A 13,852-nucleotide genomic window follows, 5' to 3' on the forward strand; every position below is an offset into this window, starting at 1 on the left:
GCGCCGCCACGCTCCGAGGCCTTCCTAGGGGAAGCCTGGTGTCCCGCCCCCCCCTCCTCTGGCGGCGCGCGCGCGCGCGCGCGCGCGCGATTCCTCGATTCCACAGGCGGTTCGCGCCGCGGGTGGGGGCGGGGCACGCGGGGTCGGAGTGGCCGCCGCCAACGCCGCCGGGGGAGGGGGCCGGGCTGGCGTGGGGAGTTCCTCGCTCGCGGACCACACGCTCCACGGGCCAATCCCGAGCCAGCCTCGAGCGGTGTCGCACGCGGGACACGTCCAAGCGTTTGTTGGCAGGGCCGGCAGTGGGAAGGAGGAGGGGTGGGGGGGCAGAGAAGAGGAGGGAGGAGAGTTGAGTGACAAGCCGCGCGGGGCATGCTGGGAGTTGTAGTTCCGACATCCCGTGGCCATAGCCATTTTGTAGTCGGGGGACTACAACTTCCAGAAGATCAAGGGGACCATTCTGAGGTGCCCCGGGAATAGGCGGCTCTCCCCGGAGCCAGGCGTCCTGGGGGCACTGGTTCCGAACTGTCCCGCTGCAGGTAAGATGTAAAGACTGTGGGTTGGGGCTCGCATGTGACTGCTGTGGGGTGAGCGGCAAGCTGAGGAAAGGGGTTGAGGTGGAGCGACCGAGCGTGCCATGCATTGAGCTAGGGAGCCTCTCTCAATTTCACGCCTGGGCTCGGCGTGGGAGCTACTCCTGAGCGCCTGCCTAGGAGGGGCGTGTGGGGAGGGGGGGAGGGTTCGCCAAGTCTCTCGGGAGTTGAGTCGACCGGGCTGTGGGGGGTTCCCTGGAACTGGGCTCGGGGCGTTGGGTGCGGATTAGGCAGGCGCGCGGTGGTTTAGCTGTGGGAGTTTTCGGCTGGCGTGCGGCGAGGAATTACCCGAGGAGCCCTAACTTGTATAAAAGCAGAGTCCATTTAAAGTTGGGCTGGATAGCCTCCCTCTCATTGGTTAGGGGGCTCGGAAAAAAGAGACTCGGCGAGCCCTCGCTGTGGTGCTGCCGCCGCCGCCGCCGCCGCCGCCGCCGCCGCTGGAGTTGACTCTGGTGCTCGCACCGCCGCTGCAGCACGAACGTGACTTCCCACATTTTGTATTTATCTTTCCCTTTTCTGCTCCAAGATGTAACTACGGATCCGACACTGAGGACCTTCACGTTCCGCTGATGTAGTTTTTGGAGGAAAGAGGGGGGAAGTGCAGGGCGTCGGTTTTTTTTTTCTTTTTCTTTTTTGTGTGGTGTGTGTTTCGGGGGAAATTTTCCATGATGAATGTTTTACTAAAGTGATTTTTGTTGTTGTTGTTGTTTGCTTCGTTCGTCTTCGGCTCTCTCTCTCTCTCTTTCTTTTTTTTTTTTTTTTTCTTTCCCCTGGCCGATTTCGGATTTATTTCAAGGCGAATCTGGCTTTTGGGGGAACGAGGAAGAAAAGTCGGATTACAAGATCAACCACCACCACCACCACCACCAACAATAAAAACCACCAGGATATTTTTTTGTAAATTTCTGACGGCTTTAAATTCATGAAGCAATTGTCCCCTCCTACAATCAGCGTTTGGATCTCAGAATGAGCAAGGAAAGACCCAAGAGGAATATCATTCAGAAGAAATACGTAAGTGCCCCTCACAACACATCCTTTGACTTGCAGTTTTAAGCAATGGCTGTGAATGTCAAGTTTATACATAATTCTGCAGCCCCGGGGTTTTAAACAGAGCGTCCGATAAGGCTGCTGCTTTCTTTTCGGAAAGAGGGCTTTTCTGGCAAAGTCGTGTCTGCCTAGTTTGGTCGAAAAAAAAAAAACAACAACCCGATTGGTGTAGACATATTAGTGAATAAATTGACCTCGAATGACACAACCATAATCTAGTTTCAGATGAAAGGCAAGGGATTTTGGTGGAGCTTGGGGTGGGGTGGAGGGGGGGGGGCTGCGGTAATGTAACTAAAAACTGCATTCTCGGGCGGATTTGGTCACATATTGCACGTTGCATACAAATGAGCCTGTTATTATTATTATCGGTTAATGTTGTTTGGAAGGTTAGGTATGGCATGTGTGTGGAAGCCTTTTAAGTTGCAATCCAGCGTCCGATTATGGCGATCTTTACATTGGCACATCAAATTTAATGTATGTGGTTGTCTTGCTTGGCTTATCTGGTTTTCAGCCTAACCCAGTTGGGAGTCATGTTACAGCGAATGCATTTGTTGGGATTGACTTTTAAATAATGAGGCAGATTTTTTTTTTAAATTTTGGTTTCTAGTTTTAGGTGAAAAGCATACATATTTGGCTGTAGTTAAGTAAATGAATGTGGAATGTGACTACAAATAATGTTCTATTAGGGCTTCTGAAATTGGGAGATCATACAGAGATTTAAATGGTTTAGAATAGTTCAATTTGTTTTATGCATACTACAGCTACATTTTGATTGGCATGGGGAGTGTTTTTGTTTTGCGTGTGTGTAGTGTTTTTTTTTAAGTTGGGGGGGAGGGAGTAAAGAAGGGGTCTGAGGGATTAACCAAATAGGCACCCGAGTGGTCCGTGATTAGCTGCGTGCTTGAAAGCAATGAACTCAATTTTTCAGAAGAAGGCCACAGGAAGGAATAATGCAGCGTTACAGGAAAGTTTTATTTAAGTCGAGTCCACAAATTGGTGTTAATTTTTCTCTTTCTAATGGATATGAAGTGTGTAATGGGAGATGGCCTTCGGGGCAGTGGTATATAAAGAAAAAAATGATCTATATTTAATAGAAAAGCTGAACGCCTCTTCTGGAGGGCTGATCATAATCTAGACCCGTAAACTTCAACTATGAAAGAAATGCGAGGCTAAATAATCAAGCTCAACTTACAAAGCTGTTCCGCGAAGAATTTAAGAATTTAAAATACATCCGCATTGCAGAGGGCTGGATGGGATGCAAAGGACGAGTTTAAACTCGGGCTGTAGCAACTGCACGGAGACAGCCTTGCCTGGGAGCGTGGACGTCTTCCCGGGGCACGTCCGTCCCTGAGGCAGCCACAAAGCAGCTGGGATAGAACTTGGACAAGAACCGTCCCCCTCCCATCCCGGACCTAAGTTAAAGAGCAGCTTGGGGTGTCCCTCGCACCCCTATTCTCTCCCCCTCCCCGCCCCCAGCTGGTGGCCGGAGGATCCGGTCGAGTTGGGACGCTCGGCCCGCCAGCCTCTAGCTGGCAGCGGCCGGCGGAAGGCAGAGCTCGAGTTATCGCTGCGGGAGCGGAGCCGGTGTGCCTGCCGTGCTGGGGCCGGCTGCCGCGGGGAGGGTGCGCGGGGACCCGGGCGAGCAGGGCCGGGGCCGGGGCCGGGGCCGGGCGGGCGCGCGTGCGTGCGGCCTGTAGGGGGCGGACTCCGGGCAGGACCGCCGGGTGTCCCGGAGCCGGCTCCGCGGGGCTGCCAGGCGAGTGGGTGGGGCGCGGAGGCGGTGCGGCCTGCAGGGCCTGGGGCTTTGGGGAGTGGCGATCCCGCGCGTGGGGCAGGCCGGGGGAAAGGGGCGCGGGGCGCCCGGCTGGCCGCGGGGGTCCCGTCCCTCCCTCCGCCTCCGCGCGCACCGCCGAGCATGGCGGCGGCCCTGTGGGCTCCCTGCCGCCCCGCCCGCCGGCTCCGCCGCAGCCGCGAGAGCAACAGGTTAAGCCGGCGAGACGTCAGCGCGCCCCCTCCCCGCACCCGGGTCCTTCCCCCGCCGCGCGCCGGCGCCCCCGCCCGCCTCCCCTCCCTCCGCCCCCCGCCGCGCGGGGTTCTCGGCCGCTCCCGGCCGCGTTCTGTTGTCATTGTGACGTCACAAAGGGACGGGCCCGGGTGGAACCTTCCCCTCGGTGACGTCAAAAGTCGGGCGGGAGGTTCCAGGCACCGTGGGGCTGCGGTGGGAGGAGGGCGTGGAACGCGAGCCCGGGCTGCTGCGGAACCCTGCTGCGTGGGGGGAGGTGGAGGAGGCCGAGGAGGAGGAGGAGGCGGAGGAAGGGGAAGAAGCTCTCGGTTTCTGCCTTCAGCCTTGGAATGCCGCAGGTCGGTCCAGGTGAGCGCTGGCGAGCTTTTGCTCCCCTCCAGAGTACCGGGATACCTGGTTTGCATGCCACGGAGGGGGGGCTGGGGACGGGGCGCCGGCGCCTCCTTTCTGCAGGAATGTTTTCGCTTCCTGAATTCCAGGTCTCCTGGTGGTGTTGCATTACTCCCGTGATTGCATGACTTAACTGTGGTCTCCAAACCAAATGCTAATGAAAACGTAGGAAACTTGCCTTTAGGGGAAGCTCGCCTGTGGGAGGACGGTGTTGGGGATTCAGCCACTTTGTCACTCTGGAGTGTGTCTTGGCAAGGATGTGTCAGGGGTGCTCTTTAGGGTGATGATGCACAGCAACAGCTGTTGCTCTTTCTGGAAGACACTATCATGAGTGGGGTGCTCCCCTCTTGTTGTGCCAGAACTTTGCCTATAGAGTATATTTTGGGGCGCTGGAGAAAAAAGCAATCTTGTACTTAGAAGTTCCTTGGGTCTCTAGCTGCTCTGGGCTTACTTAGTTGGTCTCAACATGAGAACGAATGGTTCACACTCTTGAGTTTTTCACTTTTGGGTAAAATGGAAAAATTAATAGCTGCTTTTATCACTTTACTAAGTCACTGAAACGTATGAAGTCACTGATCGTGTGGGTAGGAGATGTAAAGACAGTGTACTTTATATGGAAAGTGGCGTTATTGAGCTGGTGCAAGGCAGTATGCTCGGTACAATTGGTCTCAAAAGCTTTAGACGCTTGTCGAGTTGCCATGTCGTTTATTGCCTTAGCAAAACAGCATTTGAGGGTGTGATTGTAGATGGCAGGCGTTGGGAGGCATGATCGCTGTATTTCTTATTAAATGACATCCTTGGGAAGCCCATAAATTGCAATATAATCCTGTCTTAATTGTGCTGGGCAGGACTCCCACTACAATACCTTAAATAACTAGAAACACTTGCCTTTTAGAGCCCCAATCCTCTTGGACAGTAAACCAGTTGCATGTTTTGTTCAGTGGATGTTTTCTTAGTGGGGGTAGCAGGCTTTACAATCATTTGGTCTTAGCTTGATAGCTGGTATGAGCTTGAGACATTGCTACATGAAGATTTGGTTTCATGCCTTTAGCCCTAAAACAAACTACTAGTTTGATTTCTAGGACAACTCAACTAGAATTTGTACCCCTCAAGTGTAATAAGTTTTAAGGTTCTAGTTTTCCTTTCTTAAAAGTACAGCATGAAGCCAGGCAGTACAGCATGAAGCCAAGCTTCTGTGGCTTACACTTTCTAATTCTAGCTACTCAGGAGGCTGAGAAGTGAGGATGGTGGTTTGAAGCCAGCCTGGGCAGGAAAGTCCATGAGACTCTGGACTACCAAAAAGCCAGAAGCGAAGCTGAAGGCTCAAATGGTAGAGCACTAGCCTTGAGATCAAATCTCAGGGACAGTGCCCAGGCCCTGAGTTCACGCCCCAGGACCAGGACACACACACACACCAGGACACACACACACACCAGGACACACACACACCAGGACACACACACACACACACACACACACACACACAGTGGGTTCAAAGGTTATTGGAACTTTTCTCCTTCAGAATGAGAAAAACTTCTGGAGTATGTAAGTGGTGTCTGGTATACATTCACAGAACTATCTTCTTCCTTCCTTCCTTCTTTTTTTTTTTGTCCTTTCAAAGAAGACAAGGGAGTGGAAGGGAAAATGGGAGAAAATGAGGGAGGGATTAACAGTGTTTGACAAGAAATGTACTCATGGGGCTGGGAAGGTAGCTCAGTGGTAGAGCGCTTGCCTTGCATGCCTGAGTCCCTGGGTTCAATTCCTCAGCACCACATAAGCAAAAAGAAAAAAGCTGGAAGTGGCACTGTGGCTCAAGTGGTAGAGCGCTAGCCTTGAGCTGAAGAGCTGAGGGACAGCGCCCAGGCCCAGAGTTCAGGCCCCACGACCGGACCCCCAAAAAAGAAATGTACTCATTACCTTATGTAACTGTAACCCCTCTGTACATCACCCTTACAATAAAATAAAACTTAAAAAAAAACAAGACAAGGGAAAGTCATACTAAGCCTGGTATATAAACACTTGTAAAAAGGCTAACTTGGAGTATTTTCATCTTGTGGCTTGTCCTTGATCTTGATCATACAAGGACTGTTTTTATTAGAAATTTGGACTGCCTTATTGCAGTCCTCCAATATTACTGGTCTGAGTTTCCCCTAGGAATATCAGCTCTCCCAAGCACCTTTTACCTACTCAGTGTCCTTGCCCTTGGGTGTAGAATGTTCTGACCTATACTACAGCTTCTGGCCAGTGGGCCGATCTGGGATGTGCTTCTGTCCCCTTTGGCTCACTCCCAGAAAGCTTGCCAAGTGTCAGTTGTTTGTTCCCAAATCTGGTTATTCCAGTTGGGCTTATTATTGTAATTATAATTAAATATTATGTAAACCTTCAAACGAGTGTGAAAAGACTTTGGTTTCTATGAAAACTTTTGAGTTGCATGTTTTGGGGAAGACTTGTTAAAAACTAGGCAGTTACTTAAAAAAGAAGAGATGGGGGAGCTGTTAGGTTAGATGTAATGTAGGCTGTGTGTTTATAAGATGATGTGAGGTCTCCACATACTTTTTTGTAAGTCTTTGCCTTTTCCCTAGTTCTGGAGACTCTGAGCATTCATTCCCTTTTAAGACCCTAACTTTACTTATATCTAAACTCCCTCCTCAACAAAAAAGCATTATGTGGACAACTCTATAAGACCATACTGAGAAATAAGGCCATGACTATGTTAGAAGAGGTATAGTTGTGCTGGGCTACTGTAATCTTAGGTACTCTGGAGTATGAGATCTGAGGATTATGGTTTGAAGACAAACAAGACAGGAAAGCATGAGACTTTTTTTTTTTTTGCCAGTTCTGGGGCTTGAACTCAGGGCCAGGGTACTGTCCCTGAGCTGCTTTTGCTCAAGACTAGCACTCTACCACTTGAGCCAGTGTCATTTAGGCTTTTTCTGCTTAGCTGGTACTGAAGAATCAAACCCAGGCTTCATGCTTGCCAGGCAGGCATTCTATCACTGAGTCACATTCCCAGGCCCTGTGAGGCTTTTTTTTTGTCAGTTGTGGGGCTTGAACTCTGAGCCTGGGTGCTGGCCATCAGCTCAAGGCTAGAGCTCTACCACTTGAGCCACAGCACCACTTCCAGTTTTCTAGTGGTTTATTGGCAATAAGAGTCTCACAGACTTTCCTGCCTGGACTGGCTTTGAACAACTATCCTCAGATCTCAGCCTCCTGAGTAGCTAGGATTACAAGCATGAGCCACCAACCCCCAGCTCTGTGAGACTCTTATCTCCACTAAACTACCAAACAAAACAAAACTGAAGTGGAGCTGTGGCTCGAGTGGAAGAGTTTTAACAAAAAGCAGCCCAGGGACAGCATCCAGGCCCTTGAGTTCAAGCCCCATGACTGGCACTCCTGTGCCTATGTGGTGCTGAGGAATTGAACCCAGGGTCTCATGCATGCGAGGCAAGCACTCTACTACTGAGCCACCTTCCCAGCCCCTCTCCTTCAGATTTTTCTGCTCCAAAACCGTGCTTGACCACTTGAGCCACAGGTCCATTTCTGGCTTTTTGGTGGTTAGTTGAAGATAAGAGTCTCATATGCTTTCCTCCAGTCTGGCTTTGAACCAGGATCTTCAGATCTTAACCTCCTGAATAGTTAGGATTAAAGTGTGAGCCACCAATGCCCAGCTACAATTTGTCTTTATTTTATGCTTGTCCTGGGTGCTGTCCCTGAGTTGTTTTTCTCAAGGCTAGCCTCCTACTACTTGAGCCACTGCTCCACTTCTAGCTTCTTTTGGTGGTTAATTAGAGATAAAAGTCTTGTGGAGTTTCCTGCTCTGCCTGACTGTGAACCTCTCACAGCTTAACTTCCTGAGAACCTAGGATTACATACGTAAACCAATGATATATAATTTGCTTTTAGATGGCCATGTAACACCCTTGAAAGCTTGTGACAAGGGGCTGAGGATGTGGCTTAATAATAGAAATGCTTAGCTGGGCGCTGGTGGCTCACGCCTGTAATCCTAGCTACTCAGGAGGCTGAGATCTGAGGATCGCGGTTCAAAGCCAGCCCGGGCAGGAGAGACCGTGAGACTCCTATCTCCAATAAACCACCAGAAAACCGGAAGTGGCGGTGTAGCTCAAGTGGTAGAGCGCTTGCCTTGAGCTGAAGAGCTGAGGGACAGCGCCCAGGCCTAGAGTTCAAGCCCCACGACCGACAAAAAAAAAATAATAGAAATGCTTGCCTAGCATATATGAGCCCTGGGTTCAGTTCCTTGGTACCAAATAAACAGCAAAAGCCAGAAGTGGTGCTGTGGCTCAAGTGGTAGAGTGCTATCCTTGAGTAAAAGAAGCTTAGGGACAGTGCCCAGGCATTGAGTTCAAGCCCCATGACTGGCCAAAAAAAAAAAAAAAAGCTTGTGAGGAGAAAAACTCAGTCAGTTCTGGAGTAAACACCCACGTTAATGGTTTCCATAGCAAGTTCACATGAGAAAAGGGACTTTTGTGTCCATTTTACGGAAGAGAAAAACAAGGCCAATATGATTAAAGACTTTCTTCCCTTGCTTTGCAGTTCATATTAATTAGGTGAAATGACTGAGCTGTGTGGCCTCAAGGGAGTGAGAAGGTCAGAAATAAAGGGGCTTTTTTTGTCAGCTTTGGAGAGGCCTGCTTGAGAAAGTTGAACGAGTGAAGGTGATTTTTGTCAGTTTCCAAGAACAAGGAGTGTGTCAGTTTCTGGTGCTTGCTTATTGGGTTGTTTTGTAAAGCACCAGTTGGTGGAGCTAACCTCTTGTTTCCGGCTGTCCATCTCTTTGAGTCATCACTGAAAGAAGAGGTCTCAGTACCAATTGGAACTGGCTGTTTTTTGCTCTGCATTTTTTATAGTTGCCCCATTACAGTTTTGGGTGTACCCGAGAACCCGTGTGGGCAGGAGAAGTTCTCCATGCTTCCAGGAACTGCAAGTAACTTTGGTATGTTTTCTTGTACTTTTATCGTTCCTGACTTCGCTGCTTAGGAGACGTGGGGTACTGGGAAGAAGTCATTTGCCCTATGTCTTCTTCTGAGGCTCAGCCATCCATTAAACAAAGACTAGCCAGATGTGTTAATGAGCCAGATTGAGTAATGGGAATGTTATATTAATTACTCACATAGTCATAAGGATTATGACTGAGGAGAGAAGAGAAACCCTACTGATAGTTCTTGAGCTGTTCTTGAGAGCTGATGTTACCTAAAAGGCCTAGATTGTATTTTAGGTTCTAATTTTGTGGGCCTGTCAAGCTCTACTGCTCATAAAGAGGAAGCTTAGTGAGCACTGTGATATGGTTATACGATATCACATGAATCCTAGAAGGCTAACAAAATCTATGCTGGAATTTTGCTTCTCTGTACTTCCAATAAGATGCTCCCCTCAAATCCTATTGTTTTCAATTACAAGTGAGATTTTTCCAGCAACTTCAATTTTTTTTTTTTGAGGCAAGATCTTGTATAGTCCAGATGGACTGCACTTACTCATGGTCCCTTTGTCTGAGTCTCAAGTGGTGGCATTAGAAGGATGTACTAAGCTTTTTGGGGGTTGAGGAACAGTGAGAAGATAAAGCTTGTCTTGTCAGATAAGAGAGTCAGATGACCCTCTGTATGGCTTCCATGGCAGCAGTCCAGGAAGCTGATGACCAAGTTGGCCAAGTGTGTGGGAGTCCTTTTGGCATCTATTTTATTGCCTCTTTTCTTCAAATCTGGGTGGTTCTTGCCCTGTTATTTCCTAACCACTATTTTTTGTAGGGTCTTAGTCCATAATGCTTGAGTGTATTATCTCTTGGTTTTCATTTCTGCCAGCTGTTGAAGTGTTAGGTGCCTGTGGGGGTAGAAACAGGTGCCAGGAGGAAATGAGAAGGGATTAGGACTGGGCATGTGTTTCTTGCATTTATTTCACGGGCTTACAGAAGGGAACTGAATAAATGCTTATTCTGTTAAGCAGCAGTTTTTATTTTTTAGCTTTTTATGTATGGCATATTAAAATAATTCATGGGTTTGGCCATGAAATGCCTCAGATTTGTGCTTTAACTTTTTTAATTTTTAAATTTTGTGCATGGCTTGAACTCAGGGCCTGGACACTTGTTTTCGCTCGGTGTTAGCACTGCACTGCTTGAGTCACAGCTTTACTTCCTGCTTTTTTGGTGGTTAATTGAAGAGACTCAGAGAATTTATTGCCAGTAGTGGCCTTGAACCACAATCCTCAGATCTCAGCCTCCTAAGTAGCTAGGATTATAGGTGTGAGCCACTGGTGTTGGACAGGGAATGCTAATTATTCAGGGCACTTGTGCCTTAATGGGTAAGGTTAGGAATAAGCACTGAGTTCAGGTTTGGCTTTCTGTTGAACTGGTTGTGTTACCCTGGGCAAAATACATATCTGGAGAACTTGTTCTTTGTACCTCACAGGCATGTTGCTGGGAGAGCCAGAGAGATTTTTTGATGTGAAAGCACTTTGTAAACTGCATACTGCTCAAGGTATTATTACACAGTTGGAAATCACCAACTTGGAGACATCAGGCCTGCTGTCAGCTTTCCTAGCTGACTCAGAAATAAATGAATCCAGTGATTTCAAAAGCAAGTAACAGATCCATTTTGGGATTTCAAGGCTTTAAAGATTAAAAGGTGATGTAATCACCTCTCTTTCTTCTCTCCTTCAGTTGGTTGTTGGATGTTTGCTGTGTCAGCTACTACTTGATTCCTAAACATGTCTAGGTGGTGGATTAGAAAGAATTTGTTTAGATTAGAATGGTGCTGAATCCGTGCACAAATATGTTAAACCAAAGCTTTTTTTGTATGTGTCAGTCCTAGGGCTTGAACTCAGCGCCTGGGCGCTGTCCCTGAGCTTCTTTTCCTCAAGTCTAGCACTCTGCCACTAGAGCCACAGTGCTACTTCAGCTTTTTTCTGCTTATGTGGTTCTGAGGAATCAAACTCAGTACTTGGTGCATGCTAGGCAAACACTCTACCACCAAGCCACATTCCCAGCCAGTATTTTAAAGTGATCTTTAAGGAGTGATGCTTGACATGGAAAATCTGACTGAGTGTGATCTGTTAGTGGCTCTTTGTGGCTTTCAGGATCAAGTGTAAACTCAAATTTTTCTTAGCACAGCATAAAACTCCCTTCTTGATCTGTTCTGGGCTTGTTTTGCCCCCGTCCACTTTACATACTCCCAAGTTTGAGCTGAGCCCAGTTCCTTTAGCTTTGCAAGTTCCTGGCCTTTACTCACTCAGCCAATGTTATTTCTTGAGAAGCCGCTGTACCCCTTAGAAGTCTTGCAAATAGCCTGTCTCCCCTTTCCCTCAACCAGGCAGGGCTTAAATCTTTGTCTTTATTTCTGGGTTCTACCTTTGGGTGCTAGAGATATTTGTGGAGATGTTTTTCATGCTGTTGACCTTAAAAAAGTTGGGCTGAATTTTATGAATCATTGTGGGTCAGCATTAATATCCAGCCCATAGTATACAGTCAAGAAAGAAATATTTATTGGGATGAAAGCTTCTAGTAGAGTATATAATTACTACTTTGCAGTGGGAGTGAATGGATCTAGTAGATCAAGATAGAGTTAACTAATCAGCATTTCAGACTCCTTCATTTTATATCTGGGAACCCTTGTATGGTATGAAGATTGATCACAGGTCTCACAGTTTATCAGCGACAGCTGAGGCATGAAATCTACTCCCAGATACAGTAGAAGGCTTTCTTTCTTCCTGTCTTTGGACAGTTCTTTGTGTCATGCTTCCTTCCAGGTGCTTTCCTAGTTATCCATGGTAACTGCAGTGATTGATTTATTTTTATGGAGAAATAAAATTCATATGTAATCCCCACCCCTAATTGTAAGCCAATAGCATTTTTTCCTTTGGGAAATGGTTTTTTTGCTTCATATGAACTCATTCCAATCAGACAAGTACTCGAAGATTAAAAAAAAATGATTGAAATGGCATACTGGATATTCCTTTACTTGTAGATATACAGCCTCATTACCTGATTCTGCATTTGTATTTTACCTCAGTTATCAAAATACAATAATCCTTAATGGTTACGAGGCACTCAGCGACATATACTTCATTTGACCTGTCCCCACTTGATGGCTTTTCCACAGGTTTAGGGCTGTTGTACAAAATGATGTATTGTGCAGCTTGCTTTGTATGTATCTTTTTGCACTTAACTCCAAATTCCTCAGTGTGGAATTACCAGCTCAGAAGTACCTGTGTTTCCCTTTTGATCTCTCTTACCACATTGCTTTCTGGGAGAGAGGCTCCACTAATTTATAGTTCCACCCATAGTGCTTGTTAGGCTAGTGGGTTTGTTTGTTTGTTGGCTTTTAAAACCAATACAGGCCCTTGTAAGGAGTAGTAAAGATGTCAGTTGAGTTTTATTTAAGTTTCTATTTTCTTTCCTTGTCCTCTCCCAGGGCATTTAGAACTAAATGAGATAAGATATGCGAAAGCATTTTGTAAAACAAAATTACTCTAAGAACACCATGTGCTATTAGTCGGAAGGGCTTGTCGTAGTAAAGGGAAACAGAGTTGGTGTTATTGTGTATTTTTTGCATTTATGAGATTCTTTTCTTTGTGAGGATATTGGACATAGTTAAGTAATATAGCTGACCTAGTATCACATTGTACATGTACTGTCAGCCCTGTTTTTGAGTTGGGCTTTGTACCATCAACCAAGTTCTCTCTGGGCTTTGGGTTGGAAGATGGCTCAAGTAGTTAGCAACAGAGCTGATGGTGATTTGGTTGCTAACCATGGCCTAGCATTGTTTTAGAATTTGAAATTATGATATTGTCCTCCTCCTCTAAAGGAAGGATCCAAAACTCTGGAAAGAGAACTTTGGCTTTGGGGTCAAACTGAAGTTGACAATCTTGGTTCAATTTGCATGTCAGTGATCTCTAGTAAATAACTTTGTTTCGCCTAAAATTTTCTTTTTCTTTTTTTGGGTCTGGTCATGGGGCTTGAACTCTGGGCCTGGGCGCTGTCCCTCAGCTCTTCAGCTCAAGGCTAACGCTCTAGCACTTGAGCCACAGCGCCACTTCCGGCTTTTTTCTTATGTAGTGCTGAGGAATCGAACCCACGGCCTCAGGCATACAAGGCAAGCGCTCTACCACTGAGCCACCTTCCCAGCCCCTCGCCTAAAATTTTCTTCCTTTTCCTTTCTGTTTTCTTTGTTCATTTTTCTTTCTTTCTTTTTTGTTGTTCCTGGGACTTGAACTCTGGGCCTGGGCACTGTCCCTGAGCTTCTTTTGCTAAAGGTGAGTGCTCTACCACTTGAGCCACAGCACCACTTCCGGCTTTTTAAAAAAATTAGTTTGTCAGGGCTGGGAAGGTGGCTCAGTGGTAGAGCACTTGCCTTGTATGCGTGAGGCCCTGGGTTCCATTCCTCAGCACCACATAAGCAGGGAAAAGAAAGCTGGAAGTGGCACTGTGGCTCAAGTGGTAGAGCGCTTGCCTTGAGCTAAAGAGCTGAGGGACAGCGCCCAGGCCCAGAGTTCAGGCCCCACACCAGACCCCCCCCCAAAAAAAAAAATTAGTTTGTCAGAGATAAGAGTCTCCCAGAGTTTCCTGTTGGGGCTGGCTTTGAACCATGATCCTCAGATCTCAGGCTCCTGAATAGCTAGATACTACAAGCACGAGCCACTGGCCCTTGGGTTGTGGGCCTGAACTCTGGGCCTGGGCGCTGTCTCTCAGCTCTTCAGCTCAAGGTTAGTGCTCTACCACTTGAGCTTTTTCTGCTTATGTGGTGCTGAGGAATGGAACCCAGGGCCTCACGCATACAAGTACTCTACCACTGAGCCA

General features: G+C 47.6%; 1 protein-coding gene across 1 annotated transcript in view; it reads left to right on the forward strand.

Annotated features, from left to right (window-relative positions):
- The first annotated feature begins 923 nt into the window (after window positions 1-923).
- The window catches only part of Jarid2 (jumonji and AT-rich interaction domain containing 2), a 239,718-nt gene continuing 226,789 nt past the window's right edge, over window positions 924-13,852 (forward strand). Inside the window, exon 1 of the mRNA XM_042678520.1 lies at window positions 924-1,601. Within this exon, the coding sequence (XP_042534454.1) occupies window positions 1,557-1,601 (45 nt within the window). The 5' untranslated portion in view covers window positions 924-1,556. The remainder of the gene's footprint in view (window positions 1,602-13,852) is intronic.

Source organism: Dipodomys spectabilis, unplaced genomic scaffold (genome assembly GCF_019054845.1).
Source record: "Dipodomys spectabilis isolate Male_0828 unplaced genomic scaffold, ASM1905484v1 ptg000045l, whole genome shotgun sequence".
Taxonomy (NCBI): domain Eukaryota; kingdom Metazoa; phylum Chordata; class Mammalia; order Rodentia; family Heteromyidae; genus Dipodomys; species Dipodomys spectabilis.